This window comes from Peromyscus leucopus, chromosome 2 (genome assembly GCF_004664715.2).
Source record: "Peromyscus leucopus breed LL Stock chromosome 2, UCI_PerLeu_2.1, whole genome shotgun sequence".
NCBI classification, from domain to species: domain Eukaryota; kingdom Metazoa; phylum Chordata; class Mammalia; order Rodentia; family Cricetidae; genus Peromyscus; species Peromyscus leucopus.
In genome coordinates this window covers 29131723-29151988 of record NC_051064.1, presented here as the reverse complement: position 1 = coordinate 29151988, position 20266 = coordinate 29131723, and the positions used below count along the sequence as shown (strand labels likewise).

The window sequence follows — 20266 nt, the reverse complement described above, 5'->3', positions numbered from 1 at the left end:
ATGGTGTCTCTTCACAGCAATAGAAACCCTAACTAAGACAGTACAATATAAATTATTTCATTTTATTTACGTAGACTTCTATTTTTCTTCTAAAATTCTAAGAAATCTTGCTAGAAATTTTTAAAGAACATGTGTACCAGTTCCATCTAACTAGACAGTGGAAAGCGGAGTGCAGGCATGATCAGAAGATCAGGAACAGAGTAATGGAGCAGGTAAACTATCTAGTTATTCTGGCTGCTTGTTTGTTTTTGTGAACTTGACAAGCTAGAGTTGTCTGGCAAGAGGAATCTCAACTGAGAAAAATGCCTCTACCAGATTGCCTATAGACCAGTCTGTAGGACATTATTTTCATTAATAATTGATATGGGAGGGCCCAGCTCATTGGGGATGGTGTCACTATTGGGCAGGTGGCCCTGGGTTGTATAAGATAGCAGCAAGCCACAGGAAGCAAACCAGTAAGCAGCATTCATTCCTCCATGGCTTCTGCTTTGGCTTCCCTCATTGAGCTGTGTCCTGGAATAAGTAAGCCAAATAACCCGTTTGATCATGGGTTTTTTTTTTTTTTTTTTTTTTTGAGACAGGTTTCTTTGTGTAGTCCTGGAACTCACTCTGTAGACCAGGCTGGCCTCAAACTCAGAGATCTGCCTTCCTCTGCTTCCTAAGTCTAGAAACCCTAAAATAGCAACCTCAGCAGAAATTTATATAAAGTGAGCTACCTTTCTTCTCTTGCTTCAGGGCTATTCTGTGATGAAATTGCAGGTTCTTTTTTCTTTTCTTCAGGGTCTTTATCAGTTGATGGTCCATCTGAAAAATTTATCAAATTCCTAAACAGTCTACTTTTGTCAAAAATGAAAACAAAGTACTGCACATTAATAGCCTATATATACCAAAAACAAACAAATAAAAAAAAAATCACACCCCAAAGAGGACCCATTCATCATTAAAATCTTCAACTTCACACAATTGTATATAAAGTATAAGCAAACTATTACGTTAGCATATGTACTGGGGTATTTTTCACAATAGCTGTACAATCAACACTCCTAAATTGTCACTTGGAAAGAAATAGAAATTCATATGCCAATGGCACCTGAAAGTTCAAAAGGAAAATATGTAAAGGAAACAGTGTGGACGCACACAAACACAGCCATCCTGAAAATGAGAGCTTAGGCATAGAGAACAATAGCATCTGAGTGATTTTTCAAGAAGTTGAAAATGTTAACGTGCTACCTAAAGCACAGTTCAATATTTCTGGGAAAGTAGATAAAGAGCATCTTCATAGAGACCATCCCAGTATCAGTATGGTCCACTTAGCATCTTCTTTAACTCTGATCTATCAACAGAGCAGCAGAGTCCACACCCTTTAAGATGTAGAGCAGTGGTTCTCAACCTGGTGGTGGTGGTGGTGGTGGGGGCCTCATATCTCAGATATCCTGCATATCAGATACTTACATTATGATTCACAACAATACCAAACTACAATTATCAATGAACAACAAAATAGTTTTATGGTTGCAGGTCACCACAACATGAGGAACTGTATTAAAAGGTTGAAGTATTAGCATGGTTGAGAACCACTAACTTAGAAGAAAGTGACCAGACACTGTGAACAGATGTAACATGAGTCAACGTAATTATCATTGGACTGACAAGAAGCATTCACCTTAAGCCAGTCAAAACTGTCCCTGATCTCGGTTTTGAAAATATTTAGGTCTACTCTAAAAATTATTTCACTTATCTATACTTTGCTCTCTGGGATACATAAATGACCCTATAAAGTTTATCTCATTTTCTGTGTAAAACACTGTAAATACATATGAATAGTAATATATTGCAGCCCATCATACAGGATAAGAATCCATGTAAGACAAGTTTTCTTAGAGTTTAATGATGACTTGAAGAGTAAAGAAATAAAAATTTGTAATCGTAACTATAAAGACTGGGTTGGGGAAAAATATGGATCTAAGTTGGAGGAGGGGATCTGATCAAATGTAAGTTTCAGGGTCTTCAAACGTTTCTCATAGAGTAACTGTTACAAGAAGCACAATAAAGTACACACTTTGACTGGGTATGAGACTTAAGAACCTAATACCCTTATGGAGTATTCCAACTGTGGATGTAAAACATGATCTATCCAAGAGAAAACAGTAGACAAATCAGAAAAAGGGAACACATCACTAGAAACAAGAGGGGAGTGTTAGGTCTTAAATCTAGGACAAATGGCTGAGGTGCCTATTTAACATATTGTGATAGTTAGATGTAACTAGCCCCCATAAGCACATAGGGAGTGGCATTATCATAGGAGGTGTGCCTTTGATGGAGTAGGTGTGGCTTTGCTGGAGAAAGTGTGTCACTGTGGAGGCAAGCTTTGAGGTCTCACATATGCTTAAGGCACACCCACTGTCTCTGTTTACTTCCTGTTGCCTGCGGGATCAACATGTAGCTCCTTCTCCAGCACCATGTCTACTTGCATGCTGCTATGTCCTACCATGATGATAATGAACTAAACCTCTGAAAATGTAAGTCACCCCAATTAAATGTTTTTCCTTTATAAGAGTTGCTGTGGCCATGGTGTCTCTTCACAGAAAAAGAAACCCAAACTAAGACACACTATCAAAGTAGACCTGGCCAGCAGGTTCCCCCTGCATCTCTCAGTTCCTCCCAATCTGTTACAGGGCTCTCCTGGTTGAACACCCCACCCCCTTTCCTAAATTCTCCAGCCCAGAGGCTGGGCTGTCCTTCCTCCAGCGGCTCCTCCCTATATAATCCAGCCATTTTGGTTATCCCTCCTCTTTGGGGCCTTCTGGCTGCTGCACCTACCTAGTTCTCTCTCCTCTTCCTTCCCCTACTCCCTCTCTACATATGACTCAGGGTCATATACACTCTGGACTCTCCCAGAGTTCTTTGCGTCTAGCTATGTCTCCTGTTTATCTACAATAAACTTTCTCCTCCAGCATACCTAGAAATAGTCATGTTCTTTCTATTTCTTTTTTCATTCATCTGGTACTGAAACCCAGGAGTGGCATAAATGAGTTCCCTCCCAAGAAACTCAGCTGCTCTGAACCAAGCTGCTGATCTGAGATTCCTAAAGTATGTATGGATCATTTGTTTCTGTTGGCTTGTGCCACCCACAAAATTTGATTGCAAATTCCAGAGGCTGATTCTTTAGCTGCTGCTTCTCTCTACCTGCTTCCCCTGGACTCTGGCCTGCTATGTCCTCCATGTGGGTAACTACATGTTTCTCTGGCTCCTGTAACCTCCTCCACCTCTAGCCTGCCTGCCTGTAACGTTAGTACTTGAGAGGCAGAGACAGGAGGATCAGAAGTTTAAGGTCATCAGTTTAAGGTCATCGTTTGCTACACTGAGTTCAAGTTAGCCTGGATTACATGAGACTTTGCCTAAACAAATAAACAAATAAATAAATAAGTGACATAACAGAAGAAAAAGTTACTATAGTCTCCAAAATGCCATCATAGAAGAAAAATTAAAGGCTTAAAGAATTGATTAGACTAGAAACTCAACACAATTCTGGACTAGATATTGGAGGAGGTTAAAAAAAAAAAAAACTATAAAGGACATTATAATGTGTTCTAGTTGGCTTCTCTGTTGCTGTAATAAAACACTGACCAAAAGCAACTTGGGTAGGAAAGGGTTTATCTGGCTTACCTAATCTATCACTGTGGGCAGCCAAGCCAAGGAACTCAAGCAGGGTAGAAACTGAGAATCATGAAATGAAGCAGAGACTATGGAGGAATGTTTACTTTCCATGGCTGTTTGATTTTTTTTATAACCCCGGAACACCTGTCCAGTGGTGTCACTAAACCACAGTGGGCCAGGCCTTCCCACATTATCTATTAATCAAGAAAACACCACACACTGGCACACAGGTCAATCTTAGGGTGGCATTTTCTCAGTTGAGGTTCCCTCTTCTTAGATAACCCTAGCTTGTATCAAGTTAACAGGAAACTAAGAAGTATATAGGGACAGCAACAAACTAGAGCATGAACTGTAAATTAAAGTATCACCCAATGCTTGCTTTCCTTTATTACATTTGCATAAGAAAACATGCTTGTGTGAGAATGCCAGCACATGCCTGAAAGTCTAGATTCTCTGGGGACTGTCTGAAGCAGGATCCCAAGGCCCAGGCCAGCTTACACAACATAATGGGAGCCTATCTCAAATAAATGAAGGAAACTAAGACAGAAAAGGAAAAGTGTTCTGAGGAGATGTATACTCAAGTATAACATAAACAAAAACGGCACATTTAATCTACTCTCAAATGATTTTTAAGAAAGAGAGATGATTAAATATGGAAAATAATGCCAGACAATGGTGGCGCACGCCTTTAATCCCAGCACTCAGGAGGCAGGGGCAGGTGGATCTCTGAGTTTAAGGACAGCCTTTGTGTACTGAGCAAGTTCCAGAACAGCCAGGGCTACACAGAGAAATCCTGTCTTGAAAAGCCAAAAATAAAGAAAGAACAAAAGCTGATCTGGACAAAGGAATTATGGACAGTCATTTTATCCTTGCTAAAAGTAAAAAGTTGTTTTAAAATCACTCCAGAAAGCACGTACAACCTTTCCTTTGGAGAAAATTCCTGAAAGATCTCATCTACAATTACAACTGTCAGAGACCACTGAGCTTATTAGCCTACCACTTTCAAGCAAATTAAACCAAGCCCCTCATGCTTATTGCAAAGCACTGAGTTCACTAAGTCTAGATTCATAGACAGAAAAATGCAGGAACCATATGAACAAGCCAGGACATCATAAATATATGTGAGCAAAGATCAATTTTACCTAATAATTTTTTCCAGGATTTGATAAGCGATTTGGCTAAAGATGTGACTTCTTCGTCTGTACTCTGCTTGCGAATAGCGTTGACAGACATTCCAATTCTCGTGGACTGCAAGGCAACAACAACAAAGTGTCCATCAACGCTGTTACAAACAATTCAGTATATTAATTACACGTGCTTCTTTTTCAGACTTTTCTATCTCAGATTTAAAAACTTCAATTATTCACATTCTGGTAAAAGTACACATATCTTCAGATCAAACACTGGAGTCACCAATGCTTCATCACTGAGATCAACAACTTCGAAATGTGGTATCAAGCAATGAACTACTGAAATGAACTCAGTCTTTCAGGGAGAAATGAGGGTGAGATGTAAAATGTATGTGTACAGAAGGTAAGCTGAGATGCTCATGGCCATGGCAGAGATTACCTCAGAGCACTTGCCTACAACTCCTAACAAAGCTATCCAAACAAAAACTACCACCTAGAGAAGATTAAAAGGCATCTTTATTTTTTGATTCTATGTAAGCAGCATATAATTAGGTATTAAAATGGATTTCAGAATACAGATAACATTTAACATGCAGTAATATTATCCTAGGATTATTCTGAAATAACTAGGTATATAAATCTTCCCAAGAACCTTTCAACATTGAGATCATTATACCTATTTTTAAAGACAAAGAGACTGGAAATACCGATATAACCTGCTCAGCATTATACTATTGCTCACTGGCAAGACTAGAATTTCCATCTATGCTTTACCACTTCTAGAATGAATGTTCTTTCCAACTCACTAAAAACCATAAAAGCTATGACAGCTCAATTATGAACAGTAAATAACAATGGTAAATTATTCAGTAAGTTCAAGTTGTTAGTAGACAATCTTTCAAAACATGGTCTATGGAAGAAAACATGATAAAGAAATTCTTAGCTATTTAGGAATAATAAAGGAAAACTCCTGCTGATACTTTTGTGGTATAAAAGTAAGTAGGTACTTAAAGGCTTCCTTCTAAATTATTAAACGCTCAGCACAAAAGCTGAAGAATTTAGAATACACAGTGGGCTGCAGTAGCCTGTGTTGTATCTCACAGAAAGCTGAGCAAAGCAGGTGAGGTTCAACAACAGAAGAATGAAAAGGACCCCAAATTTTAACACCTACCCCCAATGTTTGGGGATAACAAAGCAAGTTTTCTAAAAGAAATCCTAACTTTGGATGTATGGAGGAAATAACTGGAATTACTGAGTTATGAAGTGTAGACTGACAGACAACAGTGTCAGAAAATGCATCCTAGAAGCTCCTACAGGAGACCACGATATAAGGAGGAGAATAAACTGTGCTGTTGAGTGACAGTTATTTAATGATGACAGGACGCTTTGATTATTAAAACCAACCATTCCTTGCTTGGCACCTAGTCTAAGTATGCAGCTTTCTACAAGAGACTATTGAGCTGCATAACAAGATCAGGCTGCTGAGGTGGAGTGAAAAAAGACCACAGCACATTTCTTTTTCCTATAATGAGTAGACACTTGGGGAAATGGAAGAAAGCAGAGGATGGAGATGAAAAGGAAGCTATTTGCTTGGGCAAACAGGTCTGGATTTCTCTCTTAAAAGACTTCCTAAAACTGGTATGCTAAGATTTAGATATTATAAATAGACTGTTTAAAAGGTGACCCGTTACACTGTCACAGAGAAATTATCTATCTTCTTTCTACCCAGGTTTCTATTTAAAATCAGACAGGAGAAAAGGCATGGAGGAAAGAAGGGAGGACTATGATGAAAGACATGGTAGAGCACTGAGCACACTCAAGAATTACAATGAACATCTAGATCAAGTGGCTCCAACTCAGAAATCCCATTCACCATCATACACAAGTTTGTTTGTTTCAAGTTCTATGGATAGAACCCAACACCTTGTATATGTTAGGCATGTGCTATATTCCTAGTTGAATAATTAAGATTTTTTAATATAATATTTTGCTGTTTTTCCCTTCTCCTGCAACTCTTCCCAGATGCTCTCCATGTCCCTCCCTACCGACCTTTGTTTTTTCTCTAAAAATATATAATTAAATAAATTGCATAAGACCCACAGAAATGAAAATCAAGACAAACAGGCAAAAGACTAATAAAACCAAACATGACAGACAAAATGAAATAAAAAGTCCACAAAAATACCAGAGTTCATTTTCTGTTGGCCAACCATTCCTGGACATGAGGCCTGCTCTGGAATGTGGTTGACATACCCACGTCACACTCCATTGAAAAAAAGAATGATTTTTCCCTTTCCCTCCAATACCAACTGCAGATAAATTCTTGGTTCAAGGTGGAAAACTGTCCACTTCCCTTTCTCAGTGCTAGGACCCCATCTGGCTTGAACCTGTACATGCTACCAGTCTCTGAGTGAAGTTAGTATCTAGAAGACACTGTTTCCTTGGAGTCATCCATCATCTGTGGTTGTTAACAATGTTTTCACTTCCTCTACCAAGCCTTGAGAAGGGTTTGGTGAAAACATCCGATTTAGGACTGAGCACTCCAAAGTCTCTCACTCTCTACAGATTGTCCAGTTGTGGGTCTCTGTGTTAATTACTATCTATTACAGAAAGAACCTTTTCTGATATGGGTTGAGTGAAGTGAGAAACTTATGTGTCATTAGGAGTTATTTTATTACTCTTCCTTTAGTAAAGTAATAGTATTAGCTTTTCTGCTAGGTCCACAACCTATCTAGTCTCAGGTCCTTATCAGTTTCAGATATGGGTTCTATCTCATGGAGTGGGCCTCAAATCCAATTTAAAAAGTGATTGGTTACTTACTCCCACAACATTTGTGCCACTATTCTACCAGTACATTTTGCAGACAGGTCACAGGATTTGTAGGTGGGTGATACTACCTTTTTCCTTCAGTATCATACAGTGTACTTTCTAGCACTATGAACACTACTAGTCAGTAGGGGTGAAGCTTCTAGTCAGGATTCAGCTTAACTTCTTCATGTTCCTTACATGTCTTCAGCAACAGGTTCTTAGCATCAGGTTGTGAAGAGCACACCAATGGCCTGTGATGTTTGGGGACTCCACAGGAGCCCTTTGGCCAATGAGCCAACAAGAATGCAGGAATGCAATGCATTCCTGGCACTGGAGGTTTGACGTGACAGAATAAGATGTTTAGAATAAGATGTTTGTCTCCACTACTATTTGGTGACTCCATTTAGATTCCTATCATATGTTATTTTTGGAAGCTATATTAGATTTCCCAATGTTTTTTAAAATGGCATTTAAAGTTAGTAATCCCTCCCCATTACTTACTTTACCCTCCTATTCTATTTTCTCCTTTATTTAACCGTAATACTATATTCTAGTTTCCCTTCCTTGGGAGATCTTCTCCCTCCCTCCCTCCCTGGTGTTTTACTAACTATCCTTAGAAGTCATTCAGACTGTAACACACATATCAAAGGCTTAAACGCTAACATCCACATATAAGAGAAAACATGCAATACTTATCTTTTGGGATCTGGATTACCTCACTCGGAATTTTTTTTTCTAACTTGATCTATTTAATATTAAGTTTTACTTTTCTTACCAACTGAATAATACTCCATTGTATAACTATAACACATTTTCATTACCAAACACATTCATTGGTTAATGGCCATCTAGGTTGGTTCCAATTTCTGTCTATTATGAATAGAGCAGCAATGAACATGAATGAGCAAATATCTCTATAGTAAGATATACCCAAAATCCTGTGGGTATATGCCCAAAAGCGTTATAACTGGATCTTAAGATAGATCTATTCCTAGCATCTCAAGGAACCTCCACACAGTTTCCATAGTGGCTGTACCAGTCTGCTCCCCCACCAGCAATGGACAGTCCCTGCATAGTCTCCAGCATGTACTATCATTTTCCCCCCTTTTGGTCATTCTGACTAGGGTAAGAGAAAATCTCAAGAGAAATTTTAGTTGGCATTTCCCTGATGGCTGAAGATGTTGAACATTTCTTTGTGTTTCTTAGGCATTTGTGTTTTATCTTTTGAGAACTTTGTTTAGCTCTATAGCCCATTTTAAAATTGGGTTTTATGCTCAGTTATTTTTTTTTAGTTTGTTATATATACCAGATATTAACCCTCTGTCAAATGTATTATTGGTAAAGATCTTTTCCCATTCTGTAGGATGACCCTTTGTCTGAATAATGGTGTCCTTATTATGCAGTTTTTCAACTTCATGAGGTCCTGTTTACTGATTGTTGGTCTTAATGCCTATGCTATTGGTGTCTTATTCAGAAAGTCCTTTTCTGTGCCAATGTGTTCCAAGAATATTCCTCACTTTCTCTTCTTCAGGGTGTCTGGTATCAGGCTGAAGTCCTTGAACCACCTGTAGTTCAGTCTTATGCAGACTCAAATAAATACGGTTCTATTTGCATTCTTCTACTTGCAGTTGTCTAGTTTTGACCAGCACCATAGGTTAAAGATGCTAATTTTTCTTCCAGTGTGCATTTTTGGCTTCTGTCAAAAATCAGGTGTCTGGCAGGTATGTGGAATTATTTCTGGTTCAATTCAATTCCACTGATCAATCCGTTTTAATACCAATACCATGCTGCTTTTATTACTATGACTCTGTAACAGAAGTTGAAACCTGGATGGTGATATTTCCAGCAGGTTTTTTTTTTTTTTTTTTTTTTTTTTTTTTTTTTTAAGTTTTTTTGAGACAGGGTTTCTCTGTGTAGCTTTGTGCCTTTCCTGGAACTCACTTGGTAGCCCAGGCTGGCCTTGAACTCACAGAGATCCTCCTGTCTCTGCCTTCTGAGTGCTGGGATTAAAGGCATGCGCCACCACCGCCCGGCTTCCAGCAGTTCTTTTATCATTCAGGATTGTTTTAGCTATCCAGTTTTTTGGGGGGTTTTGTCTTCATATAAAGTTGAAGATTCTTTCTCAATTTCTGTGAAAAACTGTCTTGGAATTTTGATGAAGAATACATTCAATTTATAGACTGCTTTTGCTATGATGGCCATTTTCATTATTTTAATCCCACCAATCCATGAGTGTGGATGATTTTTCCATTTCTGGTATCTTCTTCAATTTCTTTCTTCAATGCCTTAAAGTTTTTTATTATACAAGTCTTTCACTTGCTTGGTTAGAGTTATCCCAAGATTTTTGTTTGTTCTGTAGCATTGGCTGTCCTGGAACTCAGAGATCCAACCTGACTCTGCCTCCCAAATGCTGGGATTAAAGGCATGCACTATCACTTTCTGATCAAGTTACTAGATCTTAACTTGCTACTGCAAGTTTGCTACTGCAAACACACACACATATAAAGAAAAGATTTAAGAAATAAATAGCTGATACAAAACACTGTGGGGAAAAAAAGAAAGATGAGCTAAATAAATGGAAAGACATCCTGGCTTCAGGAATTGGAATGCCTAAATGTTAGTACTTTTGTAATAATCAAGTCAAAATTACAGACCCAATGCTATGAATGGAATCTGACCTTTCTTTGGGTAAAACTGGTAACTTACCCCAAATCACTGAAACATTTTACCAAAACAATCCTGGCAACAAAGTTGGAGAACTTACAATTCACTATTTCCAAATACACTACAACCCACAGAGATGACAATACTAAGGTGCTATCTTGTGGGATAATGCTTCTGGTACACTGGTTTAATAAAATGCTGATTGGCCAGTAGCCAGGCAGGAAGTATAGGTGGGATAAGTAGACAAGGAGAATTCTGGGAAGAGGAAGGCTGAGTCAGGAGACGCCAGCCCACCGTCCAGGGAGCAACACGTAATGACACACAGGTGAAGCCACGGAACATGTGGCAACATATAGATTAACAGAAATGGGCTGAGTTTCAGTGTAAGAGCTAGTCAGTAGTAGGCCTGAGCTAATGGCCGAGCAGTTTTAATTAATATAAGCCTCTGTGTGTTTACTTGGGTCTGAGTGGCTATGGACTGGGCGAGACACAGGAAAATTTCTGGCTACAGTGCTAGCATGGGACAAGTGCAGATGAGTAAAGCAGAGAGGACTCCCTCAGACCTTCATCAATTAAATTTATATCCATAAAGACCAGAAAGGGGTTGGAGTTGCAAACTATATTTCTTTACAAGCAGTATGCTCTTAGCCACCGAACCATCCCTCCAGCAGCAGCCTGCCCAAAAAACACTTTTAACATATGGTTGCAGAATGAGTCTTTGTAACCTTGGATTAAGCAATGGCTGGTATGCATGGGTATCTATCTGCTCAGTCCTCTGCAAGGGATTTTGAAACAAGGTATATGTAATGAGGTATCTGGGGGGAAAGGGGATAGAGGAAGACAACGATGACATAAAGAGATAAAAGTACAAAGAAGCTGACCACTTAATCTGGGAGCTTGCAAAAGCCTTCACACAGGTGACCTCCAAAGATATTCAGGTTCTCTCTCAGCAGAAATAGCATGAGGAAGTAGTGTGGTATATTGGGTAGTGCGGGGCAAGGAAGAGTTAGAGGCAGGATGGCATAGAGCTTCATATACTATCAAGAGCAGTACTGCCTGGAGGTGTTAGGAGATGATATAACTACATCTGCACCTTGAAAGACAGAAGACTGGCTGACTAGTGAAGTTATTCAGTTATACTGTAATAGGGGAGTAAACAGATATTAGCAGTAAAAATGGAGAGAAGAGGATTTGAGGGGTGGTAGTATTGGGGTGGTGGTTAAGGGGTGGAGATGGTAAGTAATTCAGAATTGCCTTGGTCTTACAGCAGCCCTGCTGCTTTAGCCTCTTTGGTTAGGGATTAAAAGGATGTGCCATAATACCTGGCAAAAGATACTTTTACGTTTTATTAATTTAAATCTTGAGATAGAGTCTCACCATATATTCCAAGCTAGACTTGTACTTGCCTCACCTCCCAAGTGGTGAAAGTACAGGCATGTGCCACCTATCCAGCATGCCCTCATTTATTTATTTTTAAACCAAGGATCAAACCAGGGGCTAGGGACTTGCATATGCTAAGCAAGTGATCCATCACCAGCCTGAGGAGAGGAACTTGATAATGATGGACAGTGTGTAAGAATTATGGAGAGTAGTGTATTGCATACCTTTAATCCCAGCACTCAGGAGGCAGAGGCAGGCAGATCTGTGTGAGTTAGAGGCCCTCCTGGTCTATATAACAGTTCTAGGACAGCCAGGACTACACAGCGAAACCTTGACTTGAAAAACCAAAAGAATGGTTAGGTGACTCAAAGTAGGGAAGGGTGAAAGGAAGAATTTAGGATGAAACTTACTCAAAGATAGTAGTAAATATAGCAATATTTGTTAGCCATCTAACAATCTTTTGCTATGCTAGGGACCAAGCCCCAGACACCTTACATTAAGCTAGGCAAGCAGTCTACCACTGAGCTGTATCTCTAGCTGTTTCTTCTAGTGGTTTTTTTTTTTTCCCCGGTTTTTTGAGACAGGGTTTCTCTGTGTAGTTTTGGTGCCTGTCCTGGATCTCAATCTCTAGACCAGGCTGGCCCTCAAACTCACATAAATCTGCCTGGTTCTGCCTCCCCAGTGCTGGAATTAAAGGTATGCGCCACTGCTGCCCAGCTTTTGTTCTAGTTTTTAACAGCTTTATTAAGATACACTTCACATGCTACATAATTTATTCCTTTATATACTTTAGTAGTGTGTTGGTTAGAGTTATTTTATTTGTCAACTTAACACAAACTAGAGTCACTAGAGTATAAGGAACCTCAAATGAGAAAATGCCATCAACTTGGCCTGCAGGCAAGTCTGTGAGGCATTTTCTTGACTGATGATTGGTGTGGAAGGGCCTAGCCCACTATGAGCAATACTACTCTTGAGACGGTAATTCTGGAGTATATAAAAGAGTGAATTCAGCAAGTCATGAAGAGCAAGCCAATGAGCAGCATTTTTCCATGGTCTCTGCTTCAGTTCCTTCCTCCAGGTTCTGCCTTGAGTTTTTGTCCTGGCTTCCTCCATGATGGACTGTGATCAGGAACTGAAAGCTGAAATAAATCCTTTCCTCCCCAAGTTGTTTTTCATCACTGTGTTTGTCACAGCAGTAGAAACTCTAAGACAAGTAGTTCCTAATATGTTCAAAGAATTTTTCTATCCTTAACCATAATGAATTTCTGAACATTTTTGTTACTCTAAAAATCCCACAAAAATGCTGTCTACTTTTTAAGTCATTCTTCATTTTCCCCTGTAGGGGTCCCTCCATCTGCCCTATACAACCAGTACCTTATGTGTCTGTCCATTTGTCAACTTTGGAGAGTTCTTAGAAATAGAATCACATATATACGACTTTATATGTCTGGCTTCTTTCACGTTTTCAAGATTTGTCTATGTTGTAGAATACATCAGAACCTTTTCCTTTTTACAGGTGAATAATATTACACTGTATAGACAAATACACACACATATACAAATGCTAGTATGTAAATAGCACATTTATTGTTGCTAGTTAATGGACATTTGGGTTTCTTTTGGACTGTTAGGAATCATGTTCTATACATGTTATCACACAGATTTGTGTGAATATGTTTTTCGTTGCTCTTGTATACATACCTAGGAATAGAATTGATACATTATACAGTTACTCCATGTAACATACATTCTTAGTAGTAGTTAAGTACAGCCTTGGATCTCTTGGGTTATATGCATTCTAGGGAGTATGGAGTAATGATTAAAATGTGGTGTGGCTTTCCATGTGTCTAAGGATCTTGTGATGCTGAGCATCTTCTCATGTGCTAGTTGGCTTTTCCTTCTTTGTTTTTCTTTGAGTCAAGGTCATTCCTATGTACCCCAGGCTCGACTTGAACTGAGAAACCCTCCTGGTACCACCTCCTGACTACAGAGTCTTTTCTCCATTTTATTTGGAGAAATGTCTTCTTTCTCTTTCCCATTTTTAGTCTGGATTGCTTCTTTCTTACTGATTTGTAGTAGCTCTTTTTTTTTTTTTTTGGTTTTTCGAGACAGGGTTTCTCTGTGTAGCTTTGCGCCTTTCCTGGAGCTCACTTGGTAGCCCAGGCTGGCCTCGAACTCACAGAGATCCGCCTGGCTCTGCCTCCCGAGTGCTGGGATTAAAGGCGTGCGCCACCACCGCCCGGCTTGTAGTAGCTCTTAATGCAATCCTTATCAGGTAAGATTTGAAAATATTATTTCCCATTATCCCCCAGGCACTGAATACAGGGCCTTATATATAACCAAAAAAGTACTCTACCACTCTATCAATGAGCCACATTCTGGCTCTCTTTTTACTTACTTTCTGTGTGTGTGTTGTGTGTGTGTTGTGTGTGTGTGTGTGTGTGTGTGTGTGTGAGAGTGAGAGTGAGAGTGAGTGAGTGAGTGAGTGAGTGAGAGAGAGAGAGAGAGAGAGAGAGAGAGAGAGAGAGCGAAAGAGAGAAAGAGAGAAAGAGAGAAAGAGAGAAAGAGAGAGAGAGTTATAGGCAGGAACCCGGTCTATGTTTTTATTTTCCTACTGATTTTTTTTTTAAGCATAAAAGTTTTACCTTTTGATGTAATTGTTTACATCTATGGTTGCTCGTGTCTTAGTTATCATATTTAAGAAAACATTGACAGAAGCTGTCCATGTTGGTGCATTCTACTTGGGAGGCTAAGGCAGTAAGATTGAGAGTTCCAGGCCACCTTGGGCTATATAAAGAAATAATTATTTCCCAGCCCATAACCCCCTCAAATCCTCTTCTCTCCATTTTTACTGTAAATATCTGTTTACTCCCCTATCACAGTATAACTGAATAACTTCACTAGTCAGCCAGTCTTCTGTCTTTCAAGGTGCAGATGTAGTTATATCATCTCCTAACACCTCCAGGCAGTACTGCTCTTGATAGTATATGAAGCTCTATGCTATCCTGCCTCTAACTCTTCTTTGCCCCGCACTACCCAATATGCCACAATGCTTCCTCATGCTATTTCTGCTAGGAGAGAACCTGAATATCTTTGGAGATCACCTGTGTGAAGGCTTTTACAAGCTCCCAGATTAAGTGGTCACGCTAAGAAATTAACTTCTGGGGCTAGAGAGAGAGTTGGTGGTTAAGCTTTTGAAGAGGACCCAGGTTCAATTCCCAGCATCCAGATGGTGGTTCCCAACCATTTGTTAATTACAGTTACAATGGATCTGAAGCCCTCCCTCTTCTGACACATAGTGCATAAACACACATGTAGGCAAAACATCCATACACATAAAATAATAAAACTTTGAAAAACAGAAACGTCCCTTTCTTCCAGACTTTACCTAGTTACCAATGCTGTTGCTTTTAAATACAATTTCTTCTCCTAGTCTTTGAGCTCCAAGGGAGAAAGATCTTAATTTACTGACATGCACAATTGTTAGCCATAATAAAAATTCAGGGATCTGTTATATAATTAGACTGCAGAGAAAAAAATTATGAAAAAAATTAGAGATGGATAGAAATGCAAACCCTACCTAGCCTCCACACTTTTATAACTCTACATACCTCTTAATTACATGCTGGGATTACTAAGAATTGCTTTCAATGTATTTTCCTCACATAAGTCTACTGCAGCCATTTCCTTTTGGATAGTACCTTACCTCCCACCTAGGTACTATCCAAAAGGAAATGGCTGCTGATCCTAGAACCCACAAATTCAACTTCATGGGTAGTTTCCTCTTTCTTGAGTCTGCATGTAAAGTTTTTTTAATTTGGTTTTGTTTTCCACTATAGATCGTTCTGGCCATCTGGTGAAACTTACAGACATTTCCTCAGAAGTGCTTTAAAGCACATTAAATAAAACACATAGGAGTGCAAAGAGATGGTGGCGCACGCCTTTAATCCCAGCACTCAGGAGGCAGAGGCAGGCGGATCTCTGAGTTCGAGGCCAGCCTGGGCTACCAAGTGAGTTCCAGGAAAGGCGCAAAGCTACGCAGAGAAACCCTGTCTCGAAAAACGAGAAAAAAAAAAAAAAAAAAAAAAAGTGCAAAGAAAAGCAACTATACATTAAGTACAGTAATACACTTATGTCATTATTAAAATATTAAAACAGAATAAGCAACATAAGCAACCATCAGGATGAGCAAATGAATTTTAATACATTTGAAAAAATATAGGTTAATGGAAATTAAAATATTTGCGATTTCTTTTACAGTCAATAAATGCTACTAAAATGATTGTAGTTTTATCATCATTATAATGAGAAACACGCTCAGTTTCAGTTAGACACTCCTGAAGATAATTTTCTCCAGTAAGGTTCACACACCTTTCTAATTCTTTCTTGAATTCTGATTTAATGAAATAGAAACATCAAGGAAGAATGCTCATAAACAACAAGGTATATCTAGTGGAAAAATCTACATTCATGTTATTGACCATACTTACCTCCCTTTTTAACATTTTGACTTACTTTCTTACTTTAGATTGAGCACCTAGACTTTAGTACTCACTCTGCTGACATTCAGTTGTTTGCATGTCTGGCTGATGCTGAAAGAGGGAGAAGAGGGGTGATTCCCTCATCCCTACACTAAGCTACAGTGAAATGCTGAAAGACCAAACCAAGGCCAGGAATCCAGGGGCAGCCCTTACGTTGAGATCTCACGACCCCATAACCTTGGAAAGTTCTTTGAGGAACACATATATAATTTATAACAATTGACTGATTTATGTTGTCATCTTAAAAAAGGAATGATCTATTCTACAAAAGGATAGATTAAAAGCATGTTATTGGTAATGAAGATGATCTATTATTTTATGGCAATTACCAATTTAAACATTCTGACACATAGAAGCACATACCTGTAATAGTTCCAGAGTCATGGGAATATTCTTAAGTTCTTTCAGCAAATCCAATGCACCAGCCTATAAAATAAAACAGGTTCATATTGAATTCCCATGGAAGTAAAGCAAGGACTAGCCAATTAACAACTTACAATGGCTCATCTACTCACATGAGTACAAAGATACATGTATGCATATACATACATTCATCATCTTACAAAGGAGATTAAAACATCAGAGGTTCATAATATCTGCTTTCTGAGTTATGGCTAGCACTTGTGAAGTAATTTTGAATTGTATTTTCAACAGTATTTGTTCAAATGTGTCTTCCGAGAAGAAATGTAAAATTTCTTCCTGTAATAAAAAACATACCTAAGACTTCCATTGGAAAGAGCTGCATTAGAGAAAAGCCAGACTGAGAAAATGGAGGCCCAACAGCTGCTACACCCTCTAGTGCTTATCCATAATACAAACTGGCATTAAAGAGGAACAGAGGGGCAACAGTGTCACCTATAGCTTTGGCCAACTATCCCTCCCTACCCCCCACTGCCTTTTTTTTTTTTTTTTTTTTTTTTTGAGACAGGGTCTTATTAGGTAGCTCTGGATGGCTTGAAATTCCCTATGTAGACCAGGTTGGCCTCAAACTCAGATCCACCTGCCTCTGCTTCCTAAGTGCAAGGATTAAAGGCATGTGCCACCATGCTGGGCACACTGGTATTCACTTAATTTCATTTCACTTAAAACAGTCATTTCATTAATGCTCTACATTTCAACAGAACAGAAAAAAAAAGGAAAGTTTAATTTGTTTTTCCATCTGTGTGGGTTTCCCTGTGTGTGTCAGAGAGTGCTAAGAGGTCTGAGGTCAGGTGTCTTTCCCCAGTCCCTCTCCACTTACACACTCAGGCAAAGCCTCCTGCTCAACTCAGTGCTCCAGCTTGTTCCAGGGATTCCCTGCCTGTACCTTCTGCACTGGGGTGACAAGACAGCTACCAAACCCACCTCCAGTCTTTTTTATGTGGGTTCTGGAAAAAAACAACTCCATTTCCCATGCTTTACTCTTTGCCCCATAACACACAAACACACAAACACAAAAGTTATGGTATATTTTCTTTTAACTCCCTTTTCTTCTGCTTATTGAAAAATATATCCTTTCAGCTATGTACACACCTTTATTCTCAGCACTCACAATGCTAGGGTAAATGGATCTTTAAGAGCTGGAAGTCAGATACTGTTAAACAAACAACAACAGCAAAACTCAAGAATTCTTTTAGGCATGAAATTTTTATTTTTATTATATATTGCCTATTATTATAATCATAAAATGGAAAATATGAATAAAACAAATCAGCTAAGGTGTTACCAAAGTACTTCATATTCAGAACCAGACATTTATAAATCACTTTTTGGCTCAAATGTGATAATGTCTGTTTCTACAGAGGGTTGGGTAAGGCAGCACAGCATATAACTTGAATCCTAGAACCTGGGAGGCAGACAGGCAACTCTTTGCAGGTTCCAGATTACATAGTGAGCCCCAGTCTCAACAACAACAACAACAACAACAACAACAAAAAAGTTGTATCAAGAAGACTAGTAACAGGGTGATGACTCTGGTAGTGTGATAACAGGTGCCTGTAATCCCAACACTGGGAGACTAAGGAAGGAGCATCACAAGTTTAAGGTCAGCCTGGGCCATACAGGGACACTTTGTCTCAAAACATGAATGTAATGAAACACTCTTTGAAAGAATACATAAGAAAACTAATGTCAGGCTGGATCTGCAGCATGGAGAACCATACTTTATCTACTCTTTCTATAACTATTTACTTCCTCAGGGTATCTCTGATTTTCTTCCAAGATTATGATACTGACTCTGCACATCATTATTATTCTTACTGTGCATGTGTGGGGGTGAATGCATGCCACAGTGCACTTGGGAAAGTCAGAGGGCGACATGGCATGCAAGTGTTGGCTCTCTGTTCCCACTTTGGGTTTTAGGGATGGAACTCATGCTGTCAGGCCATCTCACCAGCCCTCTCTCTACAAGTTTTGACTCGTGCTGTGAAAGTACACAGTACACTTCCAAGAGCCATCTGGCCAACTATATATGTAACTCACGCTGCCTTCCAAACTCTTAAAATATGAAAACAAAGCACCTTACAAATCAATGAAAATATAGCATACCTGGGAACAATAAAAATCCCTCACCACAGTGCATTCTATAGAAAGAAGCAAAGACTTTCATACTGTATTTCTTTTATAAAAAATTTAATGTGTTTTTTATATGTGCATGGGTGTTTTGGCTGCCCATGTATCTAAGCACCACATGCATACCCAGTGCCTTTGGAGGCTAAAAGAGGATGTTGGATTCCCTAGGACTAGAGTTACAGCCAGTTGTTATCCACTATCTGGGGTACTGGGAATAGAACCTGGGCAGCTAGGGCTCTTTAACTGGGGCATTTCTCCAGCCCTTTGTACTGTTATTCTTTTAAAAAATAAAACCAAGAAAAGATTTCCCATCATGATTATTTGAAGCCATTCGACATCAGACCTGACCTTCCAGAATAAAATGGTATTAACATCTCTTCCGACAACATCAATATAGAACATTTAAATTTAACCACAAACTTGAAAGAAAACACAAGAAAAATTATGAAGCAGGTTATTATAAAGGGTTTTAACCATCTGTGGCTTATAGATCTCTTTTTATGTTAAAATTCTGTACACATCACATTTAGAGTGAACTAAATACAGTGAAACATTGTTAGAGATCATTGGTCTAAAGTTCAACACTAATTAAAAAAAAATTCTAGGGGCAGGAGAGATGGCCCAGCAATTACAAACACCTGCAGAGGACTCGGGCTTGGTTCCCAGTACCCATTCAGGCGGCTTAGAATCACCTGCAACCCAGTCCCAGGGCACCTAACATTCTGGTTTTCATGGGCACCTGCATGCATGTGATGCATATACATACACTCAGGATTGGATATATATGTGTAAAATAAATTAATAAATACATCTTAAAGAATTTCTACAGCACTTTTTTTCAGTACAAATGAGGTTTAATCATTTATGTGCATATGTCTCACCTCCCTCCAAATCAAAAACTTTCAAAATTAAAAAGTTAAGAAATTCATTTGGCAGCAAAGGCCAGTCTCAACAGATGTAAAGCTAATGGTTCTACATACCTCACTTAATGTCTTTTTTTTTTAACCTCACTTAATGTTAAGGGTACAGTATTCACTATAGAAATGTTAATGTCTGATTGTTAGGAGCTGCCCAAATCCCTTTTAGGGGTATCATGTAATACATGATGAGGCATAATATCTTGTCAATCTGAAATATTCTATAATTCTCAAGAGTCCAAAGGCTTTTAACAGATCTATCTGTATTCTCTATTTTTGATAGCATTTTTTTTTTCTAGCCACATCTCCATGGACTTTCTGATCCATTTCAGACCAAAAATCAACAAGAAGTTAACAAATTCAAATTTATAGGTAGTTCTTAAAAGCAGCACCTCTCTTAAGGCACACATGCCATGTCACATCAGAAATACAACACATGTTGTAACATCACTTTCCATGTAGCAGCAACAGATTTACTTTGACTTTCTGTTTCTACTCAGCCAGCCCTCTGGTGAGAATAGGTTTAGGAGACCGAGGCTATGATAGGAAGAAAATAATAAGTGACTCACTGGATTCAGCAACTATGCTTGTTCTCAACAACTACCATGTGTCCCAACCA

General features: G+C 38.9%; 1 protein-coding gene across 2 annotated transcripts in view; it reads right to left on the bottom strand.

The window, feature by feature from the left end:
* The window catches only part of Tcea1 (transcription elongation factor A1), a 38372-nt gene that overhangs the window by 13317 nt on the left and 4789 nt on the right, over positions 1-20266 (bottom strand). For both annotated transcript variants that reach the window (XM_037202453.1, XM_028893646.2), the window contains exons 2-4: positions 16544-16606; positions 4800-4905; positions 717-804 (exon numbers count right to left, since the gene is read on the bottom strand). In XM_037202453.1, coding sequence (XP_037058348.1) covers positions 717-804; positions 4800-4905; positions 16544-16606 — 257 coding nt within the window. The remainder of the gene's footprint in view (positions 1-716; positions 805-4799; positions 4906-16543; positions 16607-20266) is intronic.